A 27,287-nucleotide genomic window follows, 5' to 3' on the forward strand; every position below is an offset into this window, starting at 1 on the left:
TGGTAGAGTGTGCTGTAATGCAGACAAGCAGGCTGTGCGGCACAGGACTTGCTGCTGGCAGGGTGGCTTGGGGGCTGGCATGCAGGTGGCTAGGGGAGCCTGGGTGAGCGCACCACATCCCTCATACCACCTCCCCCCAGGGACCCCTCCTGATGCCCTTCCCTTCCGAATCCTCTTTCTCTGGTCTGTGTCCCCTGCAGGTTAAGGCTGTGGGGTGGCCAGCTCTGCACCCACAGTGGCATGGGGGAGGCTTGGGGGTCTGTAGCTCCACTCCCTGCTCAGAACCACAGCCGCATCTCTTGAGTGTGTGTGTGGGTGCAAGGAGGAGCAGAGGGGACAGAGGGAGATGACACTGCAGGCACTAGAGGGCAGGACAGACCACAGCAATCCAGACGTGGAGACATATAAAGACACTGATGTCACCTGTTGCACACCGTGCACTAGTGGAATGAACCTGTCTGGAGTTCCCTCCTCTGATAAACCCCAAAGGTGTCGACCTTTTGCAAAATGTCCTCATAACATGAGGAGCTAACACATAGGGTCACCCAACATAGCCCACATTAAGATCCTAGAATCACAGAATGGTTTGAGTTGCAAGGGTCCTTTAAAGATCATGTAGTCTACCCCCATGCCACGGACAGGGACATCTTTCACTAGATCAGATTGCTCAAAGCCCCGGCCAACCTGCCCTTGAACACTTCCAGTGATGCATGGTGGCCTTCAAGCTGAGCAGCCAGGCAGGAATACCCCTTGCAGCTGTGAAGGCAAGCTGTGGTGTCCCAGGTTGTGTCTGCAAGAGCATAGGCAACAGACCATGGGATGCCATTATTCCACTCTATTTGGCACTTGTTGGTCCATTCCTGGAGGACTGAGCCTAGCTGTGGTCTTCCCCAGTTCAAGAGAGGCCCTGAAAAACTGGAGAAGGTCCCATGGAGCGCTGCAGAGATGGTTAAATGTGGAGAACCTGCCATAGGAAGCAAGGCTACAGGAACTGGATGTGTTCAGCCTGGAGAAGAGAAGGCTCAACTGCATCCGATTGTGGTTTTCCAGCACTGAAATGGTGATTATGGAGAAGGTGGAAGCATCTCCACAAGGATGACCTGCAACAGGACAAAAAGAAACAGCTGTGAGTCCCTACAGGGGACATGCCAGCACCCCTCAACCTGCCAGGGCACAAGTCTGCAACAAAACCCCCAAGATAACGAAGCAGATCTGTGCAGGAAATTGTTAATGCTGTGAGGTGCCTTCCTTGGAAGTAGTCACCTACCGCCAGTGCAGGTGAGGGGTTTGTGTGGATGCTCACAAGCAGGTACGCCTCTGCGCTCCACAGCCGTGGCAACGCCGGCGGTGGGAAAGCCGCGGGCCGGGACACTCGCACGTCGTTTTCAACAAGTTTTCCGGCAGCGCCATGGCAGAACAAGCCGTCGGCCACCCGCGGACGAGCTGCATCCCGACGGGGACGCCTCGGCCCGGCCCTTCCCGGCGGCCTCCGAGCTCCCGCCGGCAGTGCCGCCGCAGCCTCGCCGCTCCGGAGTAGCGGAGCGGGGAGGGGAGGCGGCCCGCCCGCCCCTCGGCCCGGCCCTCCTCCGCCCCGCCCGCTGCCGCCCCGCCGCCAGGCGTCTCCCCGGGGCCGGGCACCGCCGCGGGGACGGGAGGAGCCGTTGCCGCCGCTGCCGCTCTGCTCCCCGGCCGGGCGCTGGGGGAGCGGGCGGGCGGGGCCCGCGGAGCTGGGCCATGAGGTGAGCAGGGCCGCGCCGCGCTGGGGGCGGCAGGTGAGCGGGGCGGCGTGCGGAGCCGGGCCGGGGGCACTCCGTCGCCCCGCAGCTGGGCCGGGCCGGGCCGGGCCGGGCCGAGCGGGGGGCAGCGAGGCGCGCTGAGGGGCTGGGGCCGGGAGTGGGGATGGCAGCACCGAGCAGCGGGGCTGGCGGGCCGGGAGGGCCGCCCGCCGACGCCGCAGAAAGCGAATTGCGCCACATGTGTCCGCCCTCAGGAGGGGACTTACTGATTTATTTATTTATCCCTTCTTCCCCTCAGCTTTTCCCAAGCGCCAGCCGCTGCGCGGGCTCTCCCGCTTGTCTGCCCGCTGAGCCTGGCACCGGAGCCCCAGGACGGGTTCCCCGGCCCGGGCACCCAGTGGGCACCGGGGCCCGCTCCAGCCCCTCTTGCTTGCGGGAGCAGGAGGGCCCCAGAATCGGGGGGTTTAATGAGGGGCCCATCTCTTCATCATCCCTTCGTGCCTCTCTTCAGCCCCACGGCACTCGCGGGGCAGAGCGTGGGGCAGCGGGTGGTGCCTTGGGTGGTGGCACCACTCCGGCGTGAAACTCGGGTTGTGGTCCAAGGGGTTTGTCCCCCCGTGAGGGCACGTCTGTGGGACCCGCTGCCCGCAAACGGGTCTCAACACCTACATTGAAATCCCGGCTGAGAGAAGTGGCCATGGTGGGTTTATTTCAGTTTTTTATTCCTCTTCGGCAGGGTGACAGCTTGCTGTGGTCAAGTCTTGAGCTGTCACTGACTCCTATGGGAGACGTGACTTTGTTTATTTAGTTTTTTTTTTTTACTGTGGGGAAGAAGGATTTACCACATCATATGATTTATTTTTTCTTAAAGTACATAACTTTGTGAAAATTTAACTTAGAGGGTTTTTTTATTTCCTCATTAAAAGTCTGTGTCCCATAGCCAAATGACAGTTCATTTTTCTGGAAAGGTGAATTTGGGACAGCCAGACTCTTCTCTAAGGGCTGTTGCTTTCCCTGTGTGACTTGAGCATAACAAGTATGTTCCTCCTTACAGAGGAGGGCCAATAAGGCTAACTGCTTTTGTAGAAGAGGTTTAAAGTAGCTGATGAAGAGCACAAAGTAGTAGCTGTCTTTAAAATATGAGTTTAAAGATAATCTCTCTACTGCTGATACTTTTAATTTATAAAGGACTGTATAGGAAAATATCCAAGCTGTGTTTTTGGGTACATGGTATATCCACATACGTATCCATGTGTGGCCACTTCATCCAACATACAGGATTATTCATATCACCTTGATGATGAGGATCTTCCTGAATAAATACAAAAGGTACATACACTCTCTTTCTAAGAGGTGGTAGGAGAGGGTCTGCTTGGCATTATTGCTGGAAGATGAACAAATCCAGCTCTGGCAGAACGAGGAAGGAAGAGGTTCCCAATCTGAGCACTTGCACCTCTTGGTATTGCAGTTGTAAAACTAACACCAATATGTGCAACCTGATTCTTGGTTGTCCCAGTGCTTAGCAGAAAATCTGTCAGTTTAAGTCAGAGATATCTAATCACGTGCAGCGGCACAAAGCGTCAAGCGGTCCTGTCCTGTCCTGTCCTGACATGGTAACTTCTGCAAGACAAGAGCGTCTCTTTTTCTTGTGAGGTCTGCAGTACCCCGCTGACCCCACAGGTGCAGCACCTCTCTTGTGCTCTGACCCTTTGTTGGGGTGAAATAAAAGATGCTGTCATTGTGAATTCCCCTTTGCCGGTCCTTCAGGCCCCCGTTGTTGGTTTGGAGAAGCAGTGCATGAAGCACCGCTCCACCTCTGTGCACGGAGAGTGGCTGCACTGTGCAATGTGAAATGGGGCTGTGCCGGGCAGGTGGCTCTGGGTGGAACATGAGTAGTTCTGCTAAACAGAAGTACGGGTGCAGTGACAGGATTGGTGACAAATGGTGTGGTTATTATTTGATATGGTGTGTGTTTGCTGTTGTGGTGCCGCTATATGTGCAGTGTATTTTGCACCATTAGTGTGCACTTACTTGCCCTGCATTGTAAGTCAAAGCAGTCAAAATCTCATTTGCCGACCTAATGGGGACCAGTATAGATCCCGGAGTAGTATAACTGCATAATAGGCTGATCGCCACTGTGTTTTGAATTGTTGAGTGCTCTCAAAGGTGTATGTCTGACATCTAAACAGGACCTGATCATTCCGATCATGCAGATACTGCAAACTGATAATAGGATTATTTGTGTAAGAAGTGGAAGGTGGGATGAGCTGGCATAAAAGCTAGAAATAAGATCAGAAGGACTATGCCAGTTTCCTGGACCTGCGCATCAGAGGAGAACAGTAGTGGGAGGTTTGGAGAGTTGGATACAAGAAAGCACATAAACACAACAAAATAAATAATTATTTCGTAAAGGCAGAAGGGGCAATTAAATCACGTAGTTAGTACTCCAAGTTTAAGCAGGTTGAAGCCTTAGATTGGCATCTTCAAGTTTATTTAAAATTGCTCAGTTTTTAAGATGCAAATGAAGAGTTAAGCCATTTTGAGTGCATTACTTGTACGTAGACTTTCTTTTACCATGGGCACTTGGTTTGCATTCATTTTGCAGACACATAAGCCAGCAGGTCACAGATTCATGCTCTCTAACTAAAGACAATAACTTCTATTTCCTTTCAATTCCGTAATCTGCTCTGCAGCGAGAAGCTCCTTGTTGTGAAGCTCTGTGAGCACATGTATTTCTTCTCTCCCTGCCTGATCTTCTGCCAGGACTCAGTGGAAAGGAAACAGCATAAGATAATTCCCCCCTGACTGTTGAGACACACATTGTACAGTGTGTTACAGGGGCTGGGACCTGAGCTGCTATCCCTTTCCCTCAAAGTCCTCACTTCTTGGCTGATGATTAAAAACCAAAAACATCAACTACCACCCCACCCATAAGTGAATACACACACTGTACTTAAGACAGTCTGTGCTGGTGTTTGATATAAGTTTCATGTGTTTGAGCACTCGACATTACACACAACTTTATGAACCTAAATAGTTCTCTTCAGTAAGAGCCATCTGGCTCACAAGATATTTGCAGAACCAGGGCATATTTAAAGTACATATTGCCAACTAGGTCCCTACTGGCTTCACTGAGTTTTTATTTTAAGATGTCCCAGCTTTCAAAGATAAGCACGAAGCAAACAAGACTGCTCCAAATGCCAGGAGAACAGCAGTAGCATACTTCTACTTGAGCACGTGCCACCGTACAACTGGTCATATCATTTAATTGTCACTAAACCCAGAAGACACTGTTTGTTCTTTTCTTGCGTGTGTGGAAAGAAGTAGGAAATCTCTTTAAATGATGCCAAGGATACTGCTATTTTATGGTAACTAGCAGGAAATAACAAGAGTTAGGACAGAAAGAAGGTCAGTCTACTTGAATTCTGTATGGGAAAAGCTTGAAAGTTGATCATAAAATGTAATTCCACACACATCCCCAGGATAATCAAATAAGTATTTTGCTTCTAGCTTTGCTTTTTTGCTGACTTATCTCTTTCTTCCATGCATTCTTCTGAATATGGGCTATTTGGAATTTGCTGTGAAAGAGCATTTTGGGTTCCAGATGTTTCTGACATGACTATCTAGAAGCGACAGTTGTTTCCAGTGGTCTCTGTCTGTATGCTTCTCATATTTCATCTCCTTTCTTGCCTTTTCTGCCTGTACTGATTGATCTGTAAAATGCCAGGAGCTGCAGTGCTAAATCAGGATCAAGGATGCTTTCGTAAACTAATTCTGTCTTGGAGGACAGAATAGATTTGCTTTTATCTTTCTGCTTCCTGCGCCTAGAGCGCTATTTTAGGAGCAGCTGTTTCACAAACAACTTGAGATAGCAAAATTTAAGCTTTCCAAATGGCATCGACTACTCATAATTCCAAGCTGGAATGATGATACAGTAGAGATAGTATCATAAGGCATTGATTTAGAGCTCTAATGAGTCGGAGAGATAACTTGATCACGCTGATTACCTCACAGTGTTTTCTCCCATTCAGCTTTCATGGTTTTTCAAAGGACATCCCTGAACACACTGATGCTGTGTATTCCCTTACTTTAAACCCCTGAAGAACTGTGGTGTGAATAAAATGCAGGAAAGCATGCATTTCTGGTCCTTGTGGTGGATCTTAAAAGGGTTTAAAGTAAGCTCAGTCATGCTGGGTTGGTAACTCAGCATCCTTGTTTGTTGTCATTTTTTCCTCTGGAGAGCCTCAAGTTTCAGGTATAGGAAGATTTGGCTCTTTGAGTTGCTAATAAATCCTTGAAGATATTAGACAAATATAAATGGGAAGTCTAGTTCTTGTCTGTATCAGTGAAGTGTCTCAAAAAGTAGCTGTGCAGAAGAACTGTGTGCATTTCATCTTGTTATTCTTAACTTAGGTACTGCTATTGGAGTATAAAAGAAGATGTAGGGAGTATTTTGGGAATATCACCATGGTGAGTGGCACCTAGTCCTGACTTTCCAAAAATTAAGTGCTGGGAAGGACCTCCCAGCTCTGGGTGACCCACAGGGGTCAGAGAGTAAGTGCCGACGTTCATCCCAGCCCAACTGCTGGGAGCCAGTCCTCTGTGTAATGTGGATGGATCCCCTGTTCCTGTCTGCTCCTCCCCTGCTCTGAGGGAGGTGGGAATGGGTCTGTCCTAGGAGGATGCTTCTTCATTGCCTATTTTGTGTGTATCTTGGGGAGGAGCAGGGGAGTTGTCCCTTTTGTGTGTTGAGATATGAGATACAATAGGAGAGCGGTCATCTCCAGGACGTCTAGAGCAATCGTACTCTTTTTGCATTACGTGGGGCAGTGGGGCTCCTCACAAGGAAACTCATGTGCATGGCTGAGGTTGTTCAACTGGTGGCTGCGCAGACCTGCATGTTGCACATAGAGCTGTTTCAGTGCTAAGTGTCAACTCTGTGTGCTGAGGCGTTTTGCAGATGACCTGCACGACCCAGACACGTTGCGTGGAATGGCTTACCACGTTCAGTGCGCAGATGGCACCACTCTTTGTCTTCACAGCGACGCTAACCATGTTGGGGAAAGTTGTGTGCTGCCTGTTCGGGAGAACTAGTCACTGCAGAATGGCAAGCTTCATCCGTAGATTAATATGCTTGCTGCGTTCATCCTGCTGGGAGGCACTGTTCCTCTGTCAACCTTCTGATGCCATCGCTTCTCAAACAATCATCTGAAGAACTGTAGCAAAAAATGTGTTTGTAGCAAATGCAGAATAGCAGCTGATAGAGTGCATAGGGTGGTGCCATCCGTGTGGTCAACTGTCTGCATTGGGTGTACAAGTCACGGGCATGGTGCAGGTAGGCTAAAGAGTCCTGTAGTGTAGGCACACAGAGAGACAGCCAGTGTGCCCCCGTCCTCTCCATCTGATACCTAGAGCAGACAAAGACAAGGCACAGCATTTGCTCCAAGTCTTGTACCACGGCACAGGTAACAACGTCAGTGTAGGTGTGCTTTTGCTTTTCTTCAGGGCATGTAATAGAATTGCACTTAGGAAAATACTGGAGTAGCAGTATCTAACCTGTGCTAGCATATACAACAGCAAGCAAATGTAGTGCAGCGAGCAATATTATACTTTGCTCCTCCACTCGATATCTTGTTTCCAGGTTCCTGTTGCCATGAATTGTGTTGAGGGACTCCTGAAGATAAGCAAGGATATCTTCTGCAAGAGAGTCACGTATATCTTTCAGAGGGAACTGCAACAGCAGAAGTCTGACGTGCTTTTTGTCACTGCAATTTTGTTGGTTTACTTCAGCTAGAATGTTTTTTCCATCACCGCAGCTGTATAATGTGATCAACATCATTGGTTTGTCCTGTCCTAGAGAAATAAGTAACATTAGAATCAATACAGCTTTTTTTTAAAGATTACAATTAGAAGTGCTGCAAGGCTGAGCAATAAACAAGTGATTTATAAAGCATTAAAATTCTGTTTTGCCAGTGCCTTGACAGATTGATGCCCAAAGAAGACACCAAGTATCTATCCAGTCATTCTATTGTCCTGCAATAATAAACAGTGGAAGGACTAGTGAAGCACATATTAAAGACATAGCTAAGCTAATTCAAAGTTTATTTTGTCCCCAGAGAGGTGGATGTTCCTTCTTTGTCAAGTGGAATTATCTCCAGAGTCATTACCACAGATGCGGTGTGCAGGGAACCAAGGCGAGTATGAAAGGAAGGGATGCAGCGATGCTGAACAAAGATCTGGAAAGAGGTGGTGAGCAAAAGGCAAAGGAAAGATAGTGAAATACAGGAGAGTATTAGCTAAAGGAAAGAAGTTACTAAAAACATAACTGAAGTTGTAAACAAAAGAGAAACTTTAGATGGAAGAACAGTGCAAAAAACCCCAGATTTGTTTTGTTAACCTAAGAAGTTCTATTTTAGTTTAATTTTCATTTAGTCTTAGCAACCAGCTCTACTTTCTCTGCAGAGAGGCAACCTTTGTAAAGGTTGCTAGAAAGCAAAAAGACTCTACATACGTGGTCCATGATGCTTTCTGGCTTCTTATTTTTTTCTTGTATCTTGGTGGGAGTCATGGCTCACCTCCATCATTGAATGAGTAAAAGTCATTAAACCCTTTCAAAGTGATTAAGACAAGCTAAGAAGAAGTAACGTAACACTTTTCTGCTTCAACTGCACTTAAGTATCTCAGCAATCATCCATGTTAATTAAACAAGTGATTTAATACCTCTCACAGTGAAACAGTGGCAGATGATTTGCCTGCTGAAATCAGGTGATTTACCTGTTGAAACACTACCTTTTTGTATTCTCAGGGCTTATCCAAGAAAAGACATGGGCTGCTGGCCAGAATCAGAATAGTTTGGATTGGAAGGAACCTTTAAAGGTCATGTAGAATCTAGACCAACCCCCCTGCAATGAGCAGGGACATCCTCAACTACATCAGGTTGCTCAGAATGAATCCAAATGCACTAGGCTAAAACCACTGTTTTGGTGGAACAGAAATTTGAACACTTGCACGTGAGGTATCCCGAGTGGATGCATCATTTGCTTCTTGTAGACCTGACAGCCAAATAACCCTTCCTCATTCCGATGGTGCCAAGCACTGGAAAGAGGTCGCTCAGTGGTTGGTCCTCAGTGGTGGGTGCCAATGAAAGTAAGAAAAACCATGCCACAGTTGCATGGGAGGCTGTTATATCCCAAATGAAGGAGGATGAAGCCAACAATTTCAGTGAAATATACCACAGCCTGTAGCACTGATTCATCACAAAGCCAGTGAAACTGATACGTTTCTGTAAAATGTTTTGGTTTCAGTTAACTCAGCATATTCAAACAAAAATAAGTTTTACTGGAAATATTTTGACTTGTTCATGACTCACTTGTTTTTACAAATCTAACACTCCTTTCCCTACAAAACAAGTAAATAAGCAGGCAAAGCAAGCACACGTTTACTATAAAATCTGTGATCTTGAAATTCTGTAGTTCTGAAAAGTGTTCTCTGCTTTCCCTTCTGTGAACCTGTTGTGGGGGGGGAATGTTTGTGAAAAGTTTCTTACTGCTGTGGTGACACTTACAATGTCCTGGTTTGGAAACCTGTCACTTTGGATTTTTACTTTTGCTTAGAACAAAAGATTGCAGAGGCATTTTGCGTCTCTGGAGGTTGCAGATGGATTGTAATGATATTCTTATCACTGTTCGTGCCCGGCAAGGCTTCTGGACCTTATTGCTTCTCGCATAACAGCTGCCCGTGACAAGAATAATTTTCACGCTTAGAAATCATCTTTACTTGACCTGTGCACATTTACACGCTGTTCTTCTCTCTAAAATATTCCTAGCATGAGTGATAGATGGAATCATTTCCTTTTTTAATGCATGGATTTGCTATGCAGATTTTTCAGCGAGTCTGCTAAGGTATTTTTAGTGAATAAAAATGTATCCTAGTTTTCAAGCATTTATTACATAAAATGAAGAGAGGCTACCCTGACCAAAACAGAGAGATATTGACAAGGAATAAAACAAATCAAGGATAAATGGGAGAGTAAATTGTTTTTCCCTCTTTATCTTATTAAAAAAGAAAAGAGAAGACTGTAAGTGATTTTTTTTTCTGTAAGTTCTTCTTGTATTTTCAGTGATTTGTCAATGTTGAAGCCTGAATCTCAGAGCACTTCAGTCTTTGCAGGCCTCAACACCCATACAGGCAGATATTTACAAATCTCTGGTCCCCTCACAAAGATGAAATACTGAGTTACAGAGTGTATAAGAGGATGTTAGGGTCATGAAAGTGACTCGGTTAAGAAAGGATTGCGGGTCTCAGCCCTTTTTTTTTTTTTAACAAAAGAAATTGTCAAAGTTTTGCGAAGTTTTTCATACCACTTCTATCAGCATTAAAAATACCACCATTTAAAAATAATGTTTAAATAGGACATTACAAAAATTAGTATAGAAATCAGGGTATAAAAATAAGGTTATTTTAGATATTTTGTACCCAAATCAATAAAATGATTCACTAAGTAGTTGAAGACAATATAGAATGAATGTCTCTCTTGATCTGTAAAAATATTAGCAGAATATATTACTTTAAAACTTTTTTCTTATCAAATTAACTCATTTTTTAGACTGTATAAATCTCTTGTCTTCACGGTCAGTGATTTGCGCTGGTTACTTTATTCATCATCCAATTTAGAAAAACCCGTAGTCAGATTATAATTTTAAAAATTAAATTCCAACCTGACAGCAAAAATTGTCACACATCTACTTAGGTACTAAGGTTACTACCATACTTCAAATAATATGTTTGGGTCCCAGAATCTTAAATTGCATTAAATTGTAATGTTAATTTAATTATTTTTGACAAAGATGATCTTCAAAAGTTGAATTAGTGGAGTTTACAGGACAACTTAAAACAGCATCTTTGTGGGAAGTGTGACCTGTGCCTTCAGTTTGTCCCAGCAGAGCGCAGACTCTGGAATCATCCTGATTCTCCCAATGCGAATCTGGTTAGCAAGTCATCAGTGATCATTTTTTAGAAATCTGTTGGGATTTTATTAACATTGTAGTAGATGTTGGAGACTAGAATGTCATGGTGCAACCAGTAAAGTATACTTCAGTAGTTTGTTGACAGAAACCATCTGAGTATTGGACAGTGGACGCTTCTAGATGAGTTCTTCTTAAGTTCTCCCACTTGCAGATCTCACATCCCGTATGAACATCTGACAGAATATGTTCATGTAGATTTTATAAATTACTGAAATGACCTTCTGGTAACTTGGGGTGCAAATGTCAAACGTCTGAGTTGTTTGGGGCTATTTTTCATTAACTCACTGAACCATACTGAATGGATGTTTCAAATGTCAAAGTTGGAGTTGAAGAGGTCATGTAAGTGGTTGAAGAAATAAGGACAAATGACCTCTTGGTGAACTTTTAATGAAAGGTTAGAGATCAGGGAATTTTTTTCTACATTATTGAAACAACCTTTCCTATATGAGGATAACTTTTAAATGAAGAAATGGTGTTCTTTTCCTCTGTTGCTTGAGCCCTTGGAGAAGTTAAACTGATTCCAAGACTGTCTCTGAAAAAATGGTATACAGGCAAGTGACTGTATTAAAAATGTCAAACTCCTGAAATACTAGGTATATTTTATATCTGTCTGCACTTTGCATTCATTACTCCATGGTGCGCCAAATTTCAAGTTCCTAATTTAATATTGATATAGGAGTTAATGGTGACTTATTTTTAAGGAGGTTTTTTCTTTGGAGGTAGTGGCTGCATTCTTCCTCTACCAGTCTCAACAGGGCTCTTCAGCATTGCCCTTGTTATTCTGGTTTCATATTTTTTTTCCGATTCTCCTACACTGAAAAAAGAAGCTTGCGTTGACAAGAGCCTGGCTCTTTTAATTTATTCAAGTTTCAGTTTTGCTGGAGAGAAGGGTAGAACTACATTACTGTTCGGGATGAAACTCTAAACAAGCATGAATGCTGTGCATGTAATGCCACATTTTTTGGCTTCTTGTTTGAGTAATATGCAAGAAGCGGCACAGGACCTCAAGAACATTTGTATACCATACTATTACCGAGAAGGCTTTCAGTCCAGACCTCGGAAAGGCAGGAGTCCAATTATAACTCTGTGTTACAAGCCGTCAGTATGGGAGAACAAGAGGTTCAACTGATCTTTAGTTGACAGTGGGGAGCAACTTTTTCTCTCACTTTTATCTGAGAAACAGGTTACTGTGCTGAATATGAATGGTGATCCATTGTGTTAAATCAGCATCTATATTTATTCAACAATAACCTGTGAGCCACAATTTGCAGAGTTTTGAAATCATCATATGGCTTCATAATCAAAGGAAAAATTAAGGAAACAGTTAAGTAATATTTGGGAACGTGTGTAGCTTTCATTAATCAAGCATATATACAGTATTTGGAGGATTTGGGTGTTTTTAGAGTTGTGCACCATAGGCATTCTAAGCACTACTATGAAAATATAACCCCTAAAACTAACATACCCTTTGAGAAAAGGCAATAAGAAATCACTCCTGAAGTTACATTTTAATTCCAGCAGAATTAGTCCCTGATGATTTAATGTGAGGGCTCCTTTTCAGTAGTTTAATAATCACACATATGAAGTAGTAGATCGTGGTTTTCATGCAGTATTCCACTCCAGCCAGTTGAGTGAAAGGACGTGGGTGGTTTTGCTGCCGAGTCTGCTGTTAGCAAATCCAGCTGCTGTTGGCAGAAAATCTGAGTGTGCAGGTTGCAGCAAACAAATCGAGGGATGTGACAGGCAGTAGTTACCCAGTACAGGGCTTGTGGCATTTAATTAAACAAACCAGCTACTCTTGTCTCTCTACCTCGAGTATTAAGGTCTTAGTGAAAACTCTTTGCTTATGCTTTAGTTTGAGTTTTGAGGATGTATTAGTGTTATCATTGCTTCCTTCAGACGCAGTTCTCCAAGTCTGAGGCCTTTAGGAGTGGACAGAGGAAAGCAAACATTTATAGTAGCCAAGATGCTGTTAACAAACAGTGGGGCATATTATGGAAGAACATTAATTATGCTTTGATACATAATTTATGTATAGAGACATCCAGCTTTTATGAAGCAGCAGAAGAGACAAAGCTGCTAAACCCGTTGAAATCACTGTTAAGATCGTATGTTGCCTCTAAAATACGTGTAAAAATACCTATATTCTCAACTTGAAATCCTTTTTTCAGGTAAAACTTTCTCAGTTTTACTAGTTTCTGAATGAAATGGTTATTTCACAGCATTGAAATTTAAAGCTGCTGAAGAGTGAGAGCAAGACTCTGAAAGTTAAATTTGACCAAATAATTTGAGTATTAATATTTACATAATATAGCAGCAACATTACACGCTGCCTTACATTACTGCAGTAGTGCTGCAGGATGCGTCTGGATGATGATGACGTAGGTAAGTGCAAAATTTGTGAGCATCTGAGGCTGGGAGGTTTTAGAGTACCATAATCTAAGCAAGATGTGTGAACTAAGGTGTTGGTTTCCAGATGACAAATCTGTTTTTGTGATTTCCTGAAATTTACTGACGTTGCTGAAGCAACGTCCCCCTTCGCTGATCACAGGAGCGGCTATTACACGGTGCGGGAACCGGCTGGTCCTTGTGTCTCCACGGGGTTTTGCTCACCTGACTTTGGAAAGCTGGCGGCTGCTAATGAGTTTTATTTGTAGTGAGCTTATGAAAGGAGAGAGTGTTAAAGCCAAGGTTTTCGTAAAAGCATTTTTGAAGCCGCAGGAGACTTGTTGACTCTGTGGTAGGCTGCCTGAGGAGGATGCAGGGAAGGGAAAGGAAATCTCCCTGCCACCAGCCTGTCCAGCGGAGAGAAGCAGCAGTGCCATTCCTGAAATGAGTGTTGGGATGCAGGCCTGAAGCCGTGAAAAGAGTTTAGTCAAGGTATTGAGGGAGAACAGGAAAAAGTGCTTTTTCACGCGACCTCGTACAAGTGGGTTTGGTGTTTGTTTTGTGCCCGTTCAGTCCTGAGTTTCAGTGACTAGACCAGAGTCCTCTACACAGGCTCATTGAAATGGAAATGGTTTTGCTGTGGAATGCAAATTATTTTAGGAATGTCCCTGGGTCTTGAAGCTTTTTAAAACTCATGCTTCTAAGACTTTTTTTTTAAGCTTATTTTAACCAATTTTCTTAACAAAACAAGGATCCAGAAAAATGATTGGTGCCTTGACCCTGACCCAGCAAAATAGGAAGTGTAGGTTTGTCTTCACGTGTACAAATAGTTCCTGGCAAGTCAGTGGTGGAAAGACATGGGAAATACAGAAATGCTTTGCTGGATCGCAATCAAAATGCTGAGTGCTTTGCAAAGCCAAACAACAAGAGCAGCCCTCAGTAAGGCAGGCTGGCATGAGATGCCATTTGGTATCATTCCCTAGGGATTTGTTTCCCGTTTGTTACTATCGCTTTTTTAAAATACTATTTAGTAGCATTTCTTCTGTTACCAGGGCACTGGAGACTGGCAAAGACTTGTACTTGATGTGTCGTCTGCCACAGGTCTTTTGCTGACCAAAATAAATCAACATCAAGTGATAGAAGGCTAGGAAAATTGTGATAAGAGACAGAGCCATGTTTTAGAACAGGAAAAACTTGCTTAGAAACAAGGAGTGGGATTTGTTGATCTTTGTGTTTCTGGTATCAGGACACAGTATATAAAATGGATTTACTTTTAATGAAAATTGTTTTTTTGCTTTAAACTGAAAATAGACTTTGATAGATTCGGTGCATATGTGGACCATATTTGATGATGCTGGATGTTGAGGTGATCGTAACCAGGTTAGAATGTTGATTGGTTAGTGCAGGGAATGGAAAGGAAGGACTTTTTTTATGTATCTAAATTTAACACTCAATATAGCTTTGGCAAAATAATAGCCAACTTATCAAAAAATTATCAAAGTCAATAGGATGTCTTACTGCCTGACCTCTTGAAGTCACTGGAAAACTGACAGTGCTCTTGATTGCTTGCATACCAAGGCATTTAATTTGTAGAGATGTGTATATAGCTATAAAGTTTCCTGCAGCAGTAGTTTATATATTTGAATAGTATTTGTGTGTGTGTATACACACGTCAAAACAATAATCTTGAAGGCATACAAAATATTCTTAGTAAACACATTAAGAGAAAACATATCTTTGAGTATGTGACTTTTATCTACCCACAGTCTGCCTTATGATTTTGTGCACCATTCTTTTACATCTGCATAGTCCTTTGTAAAAGAGAGAGATGTTACATATATAATTCTGGGTTTTCATTTCTTTAACATTCACAAATAAGACTTACATTTGAAGAACTTCAGTGTCCGTGAGCCAGACTTCTGTATCAGGGACACAAGTGTGTATGTGTTGTACCACTCAAGTTCTTTGCTTAATCAAGGGAAAGATGCGGAATCCTGCACATAAAGAAAAACATTATGATGGTGAGAGTTATTCTGTTTTATAATTATAAAATAATTCCATGGTTTGAAAAAATAATATAATTTTGTAAAAGTACAAATATATGGTATTTTATATGATAAATTATAAAGTGATTTATAATGTCATGTTTTCTTTAGTGAGTGACTCTACATGTGGATACAAAACGCATGGATATTTGATGAATTGTATGTAGCATGTACCAAATCCTGATTGTGGATGCACATGCGGGACTAACACAAACTTCAGAAAATCTCCATATGTTTCTCTGAATGGAGATTTTAGTGCTGCATAGTCATTTTCCCCTGTTACTACTCCGTTAATAATTAAATCATTTCCATATCATTATGATTTTCCTTCCTGTTCATGAATTCGGGAGAAGAGAAACTACGTCAGCAGAAATGCAGTTAGCCCAGCACGAGCACTGGCAGTAGCCGAAAGAGAACAAGCAGGGACACCAATGGAATGCTAATGCAGTGTAATGGATGCGTTGTCTCCTGAAGGTGTATTTTCTTCTGATGAATGCAACCTGAGGCATAAGGTATGCTGAAAGTTATACCCCAGCAACATATTTCTGTAATGGGGGAAGAGAGTCCTTCCTGATTTAATCTCAGTGTAAGTAGGTTAAGTGTGGTTTTCCTGTCACATCTTTGCTTGTGTATTTTAAAGACATCTGCAACCGTATTACTTACCACAGATGTCTTGAAAAAATGCTTTTACTTGTATTTTACCTTTACTCAGTTGAAATGTGATAAAAGGTATTTAGATAACAATGTGATCTACATGGGGCCATTGTGAATCTATAAACGGCTTGTCCTGGGCCTTCTTCCGAGTATCTGAAGCGTAGCAGTGTCCCCTTTTCAGCTGCACAAGTAAGGTGGACAGATGACTTCACAGCATCAGGAAAAGAGTCTTCTGGTGACGGGTTAACTAGTGCATCTCTTTGGCATGCAGCATGAAACCGAGGTGTATTTTTGTGCCGTATAATGTCAGATCGTTAGGAAGAGTATGCCTATGCTGACAATTGTCATTGGTTTTTGACATTGTTTTTGTTCGGAAAGCGATGTAAGGAATTCTGTAATAACCCCCGAGGGCTTGGGGCAGGAGAGCAGATGATGACGGTTCAGAACAGCCACATTTCTGCTCACACTGGATTCGTAATTCAAAAGCTGTGATCCAGGTCTTTGTTGCCGCATGGCATAGATCTCTTTTGCAGATAGCTTGTTCTCTTGTCATCTGCAGATGGGATCATGATGCAACCTTAAGGGTATCACCCACAGGGTCAGTGTGGCAGTATGAAAGCTTTTGCTGTTGTTGCCACTTATGTCTCTTCCCACATCAGTGCCTGGTTTTCCTTTGGCTTTCTAGGGCATGATGCCAGGGGAGGCAGATGTACCTCTTCTGGAAGAGAGTCAGGTCAGCAGAAGAGCTCTGTCATGTAAACCCATGTGAGAACGCTGTGGTGTTACATGCAGAACAGCTGGCTTGAACAGCTAGTTGTAGTCTTACTTTGCAGACATGGCAAAGGTCCCTCAGAGAGCAGTTTCCTGACCTCCTTTGCTGTGGAGTTTGTTGTCTCCGGTGAAGATGAGCTTCAGGGCCAGTGAAACAAGGGCTGGTTGGTCAAACTGTGTCATCCTCCTAGAAATCTGCAGTGACCTGCAGTGGATACAGGCCTTTGGGCGAGGACTGCATTCAGAAACTTAAGCCAAGTGTCATTGCAATATTTTCCAGGCACAGGAGTAGAAAGTGGAGTCTTTGCTGCCCCTCTTGTTGCCTCTAATGCGAACCACTGGTAAGCAAGGTAGTTATCAAGGCTGTTGCTGGCAGCCTGCATGGATGTCTCATGTGCATCATGAACAGCCCCACAGGTCCTGTGCAGGCTGCTTTCCCTTGCTGTGCATTTTCTTGTAGGATTTACCTTTCCACTGGTGCAGCAGCGACCCTGATCCTCATGTAGGTCCTTCTCGTGGACCACATATGGAAACTGGCTGGCTGATATCATTAATTCCACATCCTCTGCCTTTCCCACTGTGGATCCTGGACTCCCAGGGCAATCCCACCACCATAATATGTACCCATCCCAAGTCACACATGCCCACGGTGTGCCTGCTACAGTCACTTCTGAAACACAAAATGTGTAGTCTGTAAATTTGTGGCAATGGTGGAACAACTAAGAAAAACAAAACAAAACATAAAATCCTGGCTCCTACAAAATGTACTCTGCAACATGTCCTTGTCCTCCGTAGGCAGTGCAGAACCCATCCTCACTTCCTCGAACCAGTGCATAACTACTTTTCACCACCACAAAGCATTGAACTTTTCATCATCCAATGTGCCTGTAATTACTGTTTCGCTATCTGTAGGCTGTAACCATCTATTATGCTTAACCCATCAAGCCCTATTCAACCTAAATACATAAACTAATTTCTCAATACCCGAAAGCCTGTAAGAACCTCATAAGGCTTTGCCTCAAATTTTCAGGGCTGCAATTTTCATGTATGGGAAACATCCCCCACTCTACTCCTCCTCCTCTTCTGCCCATGCGTTGATGAGAAAGAACAGTATTTAAGAGCAACCACAAACAGCTTCTTTTGGCTGTGTGGGCAGCACAGCAAATTTGGCCAATATACCTGCAACACTTCATATAAAGGTCAATGTGGTACGTCAGTGTGGTTTACAAGGAGCGAAAACACAGAAAATTGGCCGATGGGACTGTTAAACTGAGACCAGCATGGCCGCTGGCCAACCACCTGAGTTTAGGTGGACAAGTGACTGATGTGGCCAGAAACCACCAGGCACTGTGCCTGGTGTGCACAGAATAAGTGGCTGCTATGACTCCGTGTGTGTCGGAGCCCCCTTGGCTGGGGGCAATACACTGTGCAAGAGGTGCCCTCGTGCACCAAAGGGCTGACCTTGAAGCAGGAGAGGGATTTATGGTGGTGGTTCTATGGAGCTAGGGGGACAGGGAGTTCCTGGGTCCGTGTTGAGGGTAACTGGAGAAGAGCTGGCATAATTTATGAAGGAACTTGTAGCTCTGCAAATACTCCCTTGCTTCTGCAAATACACTTTGCTGTGCTTATCCTTACCCTGTCAGAGATAATGTCCCAACTGACTTCTAAAAGAGGAGCAGTTCCTTGTGTTGGTGCACCTGCTGCTCTGTTGTTCTGCAAGTGGCTTGTGTTGCAGTGACTGGGATGCCCTCACGGAGGTGTTCCCTCTTGCTCTGTAGTTTCTGTGTCTTCCCCAAGGGCTGGACTTGGGCACTATGGGGTTGCTGCTGTTAATGCTGCTTCATCAGAGGACCATACCGGGGAAAAATGAGAAAGTTTCCCAGGATTTGATGGTCTGTGGAGAAAAACACTTTGGTGGTTTATCGTTATCCTCTTTGTAGTGCCTTTGTTCTCTGGGGCAAATCTTCTGCAGCAGAGTCTTGTACCTTTGAGCATATCCTAGGAGGACTGTTAGGAGTAGAGCTCTGTACCAGGTGACCTGCCTGTACTAGTAAGTGCCTTTAATGCCATGAGGGGCAGCAGGTAGATGGCGGCGTCTTGGACTGATTCCTTCCTGGCTCCAGACTGCAGGAGAAGGCAGCCCTGTTAGGATGGGCAAAAGGGATGGGAGGGAAGAGTCAACCTGTGCAATAGCACTTTTCTGCAGTGTTTTTTGTAGCTACTTCTGAGTAATAAGTGAATGGAGAACCTCCTCATGCTTCTGGTAGCTGCCCCCACCCCAGTAGCAGGTTAGCCTTTTAATTGCAGCAGAGGTATTTCTTATGTGTTTGTGTTGCTGTGGACCATGCAACCGTTTCATGGACCATGGACCATTTCATCTGAGTCCGTCTAATGTCATTCTGACCTGTCACAGTCTCTGTGTCAAGAGATATGGTCTTCTGTCCTAGCTAGTGTATGTGTTCCTTCTTCTCCATGCCCCCTCCTCCAAAGTGACACTACAAACCTTAATTGGGTTGTCCATGGACCACAGTGTCACTGGAACCTGTCTGGGTGGCAGACATGTGGGGGACGGGGAGAGGATGGACTGGGGCTGGACTTTCTCATGACAGGAGACTGCTGCAGACCAGATGTGGGAGGATGAAGGTATCCTACTGACTTACACCGTATGAAAGAGGAGAGCTTGTCGTGTTGTGGTGATTTACCAGGTAATTGCCCTGCAGATTAAATGCCAGCAAAATTAAATCATTTTGCCGAGTAAGTCAGTGGGGGGATTAAATCTGTATTAGTTGATGGCACTGCTTTGACAGTGACAACACATAGCCTGCTGTTGCTGGGGCTGACAAAGGTTGGCATGTGTACAGTCACATATGGATGCTATTAAAGTCCACTGTTCCCTCTGCAAAGCCTAAATTCTTAGAAATTAACACCACAGACAAGTGCCTCGATCTCAGCGAGAATGGAGTCAAACTGCAGAGTAGTTTTTTTGCAGGAAGAAAGTGTTTTCTGGCTGATGGAAATCAGACTAGGACACTTGCTGCTTAGAAGGCCTGCTCTCAGCATGGCTGTTTTTACCTGGAAAAAGAGGATTTGCTGATGACCTTTTATAGTGTGTGGGACCCTTTACTGCTTCTCTCTCACATCTACACGTCCCAGGCAGAGACAAAAGCTGGTTTATAAACTGTATGTTCACCGGAGACAGCTGTTTTGGCAGAGGACAGAGATTCCAGAAGAGAAGTTGATGTGCTGGCATTTGTGTTTCGTGCCTCATCTGCAGTCTCCTGGCTCTCAGACAGAAGTGATGTACCAGCAGCCTGCCTATTCTCTGCCTAGCTTCTTATAAAAACAGACAAACTGCAATACTGTAGGACTTGATTCATGTGCTGAAACGTAAGCATTTAGTGCTGTCTGGGTTGCCCTGGGTAGCCCTGCCTGGTTTCTAGCTCCTGGTCCAGGAGGGACTCTTTTTCCTGTCTAACCAATATCGTAGCTATCAGCTTCATGTGGGTGCTACAAATGTCCTAGGGCACCTCAAAAGGCACGGGATGCCTGTGTGTGGGTAATTGAAGCGTCTTTCCTTGCAGCGTTTTCCCCGCTGAAGGCCTCTGATGAGCTGCTCCCTGTCAGTTTTATCCCGCTGGTGTTAGGGAGTGTGTGCATCCCAAAGGTGGGAGGACTCTGTTTGGTTTTTATTTGAAAATATGAATTTTCTGCAATAAAGACTACATACCTGTCAACTACGCCTCACCACCCACCACTGCAAATCACTCTAAAATGCAAAGCTTGTACTCGTCTTCTATTTGGTGAAGGCAGCATAGGTTTGAAAGACATGTTTAAGCATGTGGGAAGGAAAGACCAGGCAGCTCTTTATATTTCAACATCAGAACTCTTCCAGAGTGCAGAGCATGTATAAAATAGTTTTTTTTTACATACTGTCTGTTATGCTAGGGTTGACAATTTAAATCCTTGGGGGCTTGATTGTGTTGTGATGAGACACATGGTAAGATACCAAGTCTGATTTACTTGCTTTGTGTCTTGGGATTGGGTCTGTAAGCACTTAAATAAGCATATGGAAGTTTATCAATTGTTAACTTGCTAAGGTAATCAGCATACTCGTTACGTTGCCCAGTAGTGATGATCTGTATGTACATAGTTTTTGAGTAAATGCTGGGAGTAATGCTCGGCACGGCTGCTTTTGTATGCAGGGACAAACGACACGTCCTCAAGCTAAGACAGCAACTTAGGTGCTTACAGTGGATCACTAGAAGTGTTACCTTAGTCTTCTCAAACTTGGAAATGGCGCTACAGCGTGCTCATAGGTTTCAGCAGATAGCTGGATCTCAGCTTCCTCATCCTGCTTGTGGACAACCTGTCAGAATCGCAGCTTCTTCCTTGGCAAATTCTCATCAGCAGGGAACAAGATGAACAGAGTTCAGCAGAAAGCTAGAAGTCTCCAGAAGTCTTTCAAGAGAGCAAATAAAATGTCTTGTCCTGTATCTACTTAATATTCCCTTTGACTTTGCAAGGGTGAGGACTCTTAAGATGAATACCAGAAATAGCAGGCTTAAACAAAGAATGGCATGCAATGGGGTAAAATACAAGGCGGCTTAAAATTCTGTTTTAATAATAAATGTTAATGAAGACGTGTGATACAGTGAATTACTCTTAATTAAAATGTATTACATTAATATTGTCAGTCCACATTGTTTGTGAAATGAAGTGGAATCATTTATTAAGGAATAAAAACCAGATGGATTTCCTCTTTTCCTCTACAAATTGAAATTCTTCCTTGCTAGATTTTCCTAGATACATTCTCCTCATTTCCTAAAGAACTAAAAAACTGTGCATATGATGACTAGCATGAGGTTTAAATGTGAATAGTACTAGTTCAGAAAACTGATCATTCTTTTTTCATTTATTTTATGTAGGTTTCCTTTGCCTGATCTGTAAACATGTCCACAGACCTGCTATGTAAGTACATTTCCGTCATCCCACAGTGATTTTTTTGTACCATATGTTTTTATCAGATTTCCAGATGTGCTCCAGATTGATGTCTTTTATCTTAAGCATAAAGTCTGCTTTTACATTTGCGTTTCTTCTGAGACATCTGTGGAACAATATTACCATTATAATCAACGGGATTATTCTTGGAGTAAGGCATGACTTAATATGAGTAAAATTGTAAAAATCTGGCCCATGTATAAGAACAGACTGGTTCATTGAGACTTAAAAAATTACAATTCTATCTGAAATGTTTTATCTATCTTTGGCACAAGTACCATCCCAGATGACTACTGAGCAATGTGCTTGCGGTTTTTTAATCACTTTGTGAGTTTAACTCCTGTGTTTCCAAGGCATCATTATCCAAGTCACATCCAAATCTCACTCCTCATCACTATTATCCATCTTTCTTTTTCAACACCAAGGAATATACAAGCGGCATATTCCTATACTTCGCTGTTGTAACTGCTACAAAAAACTACCGATCAAGTCTCCCTGATACTCTGATCCTCTCGCTCCAGCCCGAGCTATCTGCAGCATTCAGCACGTTTTCTATGCCTATTGATCTGGTCTACATGCTTTCTTTTGGAGTCCCTCCAGTGCCTCAGCTGCCATTTTTTATCATTGCCTCTGAGGGCTGCCCAACTGCGCACTGTGCAGTATAAGAGAGGGGAATTTCAAAAACCCATTTTATCGGTTTCCAATACTTCCTCACAGGAGCAAAGAAAACAAATTTTTTTGGGGGTCAATAACTGTAATCTGTTAATAAATATAAAAACATCAGTGGCAGACTGGCAGATAGCGGCTTTCTGTGGAGGTGATATCTGTACTTCAAGATCAAGTTATTTGTGAAAGTGCATTTTTGAGCTTCACCTGCTAAGTGGCAATCTGGGGGCATGCTTAAGTGCCATTTTGATACAGTGAGAATTCTAAAATGAGGAATGTAATACGCCTGACTGTATTGTATACAAAAGGCATAACTGATGTCAGGAGTGAAATGTTAAAGAAAGGAGAGAGGGCAGGGTGACTGCACAGTGGTCCTGGTTGGAATCGCTTAAGACTTCTCAACTCTACTCAGATGTTTAAGCTAGTTTGAGTGTTTCAGCTAATTTATGCCCTTGCAGTTTAGTTTTTCTCTCTTCAGCTCAGCACCTCTCTCAGGCTTTCCCTGATGATCAGTTGGTTAGAGGAGTTGTCGCCTGAGGAGAGGTTGAAGGAGATGAGTGTGTTCATCCTGGAGAAGAGAGGGCTCAGGGGAATCTAGTCGTGGTCTTCAAATAGAAAAATGGTGGTTATGGAGAAGAAGGTGAAGGCACTTGTCTTCACAAGGATGCGCCGTAACAGGGCAACAGGTGATGGCCACAAGTTGCTTCAGGGGAGATGCCTGTGGATATAAGGGGTATTTTCACTGTGGGGTCAATTAAACATTGGAATAGGCTGCCCAGGGAAGTGGTGGAATTTCCCACACTGGAAATATTCGAGGCATGGCTTGACAGGGCCCTGCATAACGCTAATCTAAGGCCCTGCTTTCAACAGGAGGCTGAGCTAGCTGATTTCCACAGGTCTCTTGCCACTGAGGTAATTCTGCATTTCTGTATTTCCTTGTGTCCTCAGCTATCTTCTGTGCAATGATCAGTCATCCCTACCACCTGTCCCTCATCTTCTCAGTATTGTACCACTTGTGCTGTGGCAGGTCCTGTGATACTTGGTCATGCTAGAGAGGCAGACATTTGTCTTCTCGCTCGGAGACGTGTGAATAGTGTTGAGGCAGTACCAGTGCTCCGGGGGCTTTCAAGGTTCCAGCTGGTGGGAGTACATGTGCATGTGGCGTTTGCGACAGCCTTGGAAAAATGTCAGTGCACAGGAGAATGAAGAATAATATGGCATATCTGTACAGATGTGAAGTGACTTTAGATCTTTATGTCTGTTTTTATATAAATAAATAGTCCAGAGCCAGCCCATGAGCTTAATACTGGCCTATGCTAACAGGCAACACCAAAGTGTGTTTTGGGGATAACATCTACCAGGCTCTGTTCCAGCTAAGGAATTTGCATGTAACCAAACTGTTTGGGGGAGAAAAGGGAAGGAAGTGAGGACCGTTTAGACACGTGGAGCTGATGCCAGCTGGTCTCAGCACCAGGGAACGGTCTCTGGCTCTTACTATTTAGTAGTAGACGGGTAGCCTAACCACCCGGTCCCTAAGCCTGACCACAGCATCATCTTTCACTAGTGCTTGGTTCAATACAAGGTCAAATTCTACAATTAAAATCTTGTTCCAAGTCACATTAATGAAGACTAGATGTATAAATAAAAAGAAAAAAAATCTAACCAAACAAGACCAAACCCCTTGTATTCCTGGGGAAAAAAAAAACAACCAAAAAACACTGCAGTCTGTGGCAAATTGCACAAAGAAAATGTCAGGGCTGCACAGTACAAGGGCTGCTGCGGGTAGACCTCAAACTCCAGCAGCTAAGTCTTCAAGCCTGTGGAAATAACCGAAAAAGCCAACATCCCAGTCAAGTTTTGGCGCGATGAATTTGAGGTAGCAAGTGTTTTAGATGGAGAAGCTAAGGAAAAAAAAAAAAAAGAGAAGTTTATAAAATGTCTGGCAGCTACTGAGGCTCGGCCGGTCGGGGAAGCAACGGACTTCCCCTTGGAGCTTGTTTTTCTTTTTATCCTTGGTTGAACTAGCGTGCAGTATATTATGCTGCCTGAATGTAGGGGTTTGTCACGGTTAGCGCCGGGGGCTGTCCCAGGAACGTAGGAAGGCGACGGGGGTGAATGGAGCACGCGGTGGTCGGTGGGGCTCGAGCCCGCTCTTCGGAAAACCTGTCGCTGCTCCTCTTGGCCCGGCCGGCCAAAGCCGCGCAGGAAAGGAGGTGGGTCTTTGATCTCTTTGTTGTAGCTGCTCCCTGGGAATTTGCTGAAATCAATGCCCTGTTTTCCTGAAGAAATGAATGGCTATGCCTAACTAGCTTTGTGAAGCGCTGGGGAATTCACCGCTTCTGTTTATTGACAGCTGAAAAGGAGCACATGGTGCTGAATGGGTCCTCTTGGGGAAACAAAACAGAGCAGAGTTAGACTTAGTTGAACACAGGGGCATTTGGAAAAGTCTGCCGAAGGAGGATGGCACGGTTCCTGCCACCTTGTACTAGCATAGCCTGACTTTTTACTAAAAAGGCCGTGTTAAATAAGGTAAGGATTGTTTTGATTTCCCATACGTAGTGTGATTATGAAATGTTTGCTCTTGTGTTCTCAAGTGCAAAAACAATGTTTGAATTGTGTTCTGTCATGGGAAACACCTAAGTGGCTCTTGTGCTGTTTCTAGCCTCTGTGTACGTTCATTTGTTCTTTATCTAATGGTGATTAATGAATATTAAAATTAATAGGAAATAATTTGGTATTTGGGCCTTGCAGTCAAGTCCTGAACATCAGTCATTTACGTAGGCTATTGTATGCAGTTCTTTATGTCTTTGAGAATCAGCCGAATTGCATCAGATGATTTCTTGACTGGTACAAATAGCTGCGTTAATACTTAGGCACAAGGCAGTGACTAACAAGTGGGCCTGTCTGGCAGAAAATCTGGGAATCTAAAAGCCCGTGAAATGTAAGGATATATTTCCAAACCCCTGTTGCTCTGTGTGGACTCAAGACAAGAGGTGGACTTAGCACTACGCTTGCTGGTTTTACATGTACAGTTTTTTTTGTAAAGACAGCAAAGAATAGCATGAAGAGGATGATAATGAAGAAGCAGTATTTTCTTCATGCGAGTCCAGAACAGTTTATCAGACCGAAGGAATTTGGTGTGTAATTCATATGTAAATTTTCCACTGAAAACAGGAGAACAAATTGCCAGAGTTCTTATATTAGTTTCTGTGGTGACTGAAGAAAAAGCTCACGTAGTTACAACTTTCAGGTGTGTCCAATTTACGACTGCAGGAAAAAAGGTTAAGTAATGTAATTTCTTCCTTTGACAGTTTAAGTGTAAGGACATGCTCCAAAAGGAGTAATCCCTGTCTTGCAAGTAGGAATTGCTGGGATTGTGTTGCGGACCTGCTTCAAAGTGTCTGTGCATGCAAACGGAATAATCGCTGTTGTGCAAGTAGGAATTGCCGGTTTTGTGTTGTGAACCTGCTTCAAAGTGTCTGTGCGTGTGTGCAGTTGTTTAAAAGCTGTTGAGTAATCCCCTTATTTCGGGGGAAGTGCTTGGGAAGTTTCACATTTTATCAGTGTAGTTTGTGTTCCTCAGTCTGGCATTTTTGCTTTCAGTGACTTTGAGCTGGTAATCATACTAGTTTTGTCTCATTTTGCTCTTCTCTGCAGCAGATAACGTATCTGTTTTTCTTGGAAGCATTTGGGCTCCGTATGCAAACATGCCTTCTTTAGAACACTTTGCGATCCTGAAAATGAAAATACATTGCTTAACTGCAGAGTGTCAGCATTGTTGCTTGTGGCGTCTGCCCTCTAAATCTCCAAGATTTTCAGAGGGAAAAGCAAAAAAAAGCAAATGCGTTTGTGATTTTGACAAAGAGGTAAAAACACTGAGCTCAAGCAGGCAGGTACTGATGGTTTTGAGCTCTGTTGTCATTATTGTTATCCAAATGTGGCAAGAGTGGTTTTTTGACCTCACTTAAGTGTATTTACACGGGATAGACATTGGAAGACACTAAAATGTAAAGCTAAAGCTAATTTAAAGTTAACATTTAAATTGGAAGGGAGGTATATTTGTAGGTCATTTTAATAGTCTAGGTGTGTTATGAAAATGTTGACCGGTGAGGGATTCTGGGTAGTTGTAATTGTGTAAATAGGAAAGAATTAGGGTTGTGGAAAGCTCAGTTGATCAGAGCTTTTTTAGTTAGTATAATGGAGAAGAAAGTAGATGATTCATGCATGGCACAGAAGGTGGCATTTGTTCTCTGTTACTTGGGCAATAAGGCAAGGCAGAGTGTGTTATGTTTAACTTACTGGACTGTGTTTAGACAGAAGTGTGTGGGGGGAAGTAGATGGGGATGTTTTGGCAAGACATTTGTCCCTTTGCCTCTTCTAGCATCAAGGATCTTTATAAAATATGAGTACCGTTGTGACCTATGGGCTATGTTGAAGTGGAAGGAGTATAAAATAATTGATTTCCAACCAATAGAGTAAGAGATACCGAAACCAAAGCGGCATATGTGATCATACACACCTCTTAGTAAATGTGCATGTTAAATGACCAGGGTTATACAAATACATATCTGAGAAATGATGCATTTTCTCCAAGGTGGTGCCTTTACTGTCTGTTGATCTTATTCTTCGAGATAGGAAAGTATGAAAATGGGAACAAATTCTGTGCAATTTTGCTTGCAAAGTTGCTTCTCATATTTTAGTAATACAGACTACTGTTATTTTCATTTTTTGTGACTTTTTGAAATAGCTGACAGAAACTACAAAATAATCAGAAAAAAATGTAGAAAAAGTGTTTGGATTTTGTTTACTCTCAAACTGAGATGACTGTCAACAGGAGAATGAATAGGACTTTGTGGAGATACATTCTAATCTGAGTTTAGAGTGCTTCATCTGCAGAAAAAAATATGCAATTTTTTCTAACCCCACAAATTTTTGCAACTCTCAGATGTAATTCTCCAGTAGTACTCCATAGTCACATACTTTGTAATTCTGTATTTTAGAGA

General features: G+C 43.5%; 1 protein-coding gene across 2 annotated transcripts in view; it reads left to right on the plus strand.

Moving 5' to 3' along the window:
- The first annotated feature begins 1,607 nt into the window (after positions 1 to 1,607).
- The window catches only part of PLAGL1 (PLAG1 like zinc finger 1), a 46,570-nt gene continuing 20,890 nt past the window's right edge, over positions 1,608 to 27,287 (plus strand). Inside the window, exons 1-2 of one of the 2 annotated variants that reach the window (XM_074580525.1) lie at positions 1,608 to 1,739; positions 21,546 to 21,588. In XM_074580525.1, the coding sequence (XP_074436626.1) occupies positions 21,570 to 21,588 (19 nt within the window). In that variant the 5' untranslated portion in view covers positions 1,608 to 1,739; positions 21,546 to 21,569. Of the gene's footprint in view, positions 1,773 to 21,545; positions 21,589 to 27,287 lie in introns of both variants that reach the window. The other variant, XM_074580526.1, reaches the window with a different exon arrangement.

This window comes from Larus michahellis, chromosome 3 (genome assembly GCF_964199755.1).
Source record: "Larus michahellis chromosome 3, bLarMic1.1, whole genome shotgun sequence".
Lineage (NCBI taxonomy): Eukaryota > Metazoa > Chordata > Aves > Charadriiformes > Laridae > Larus > Larus michahellis.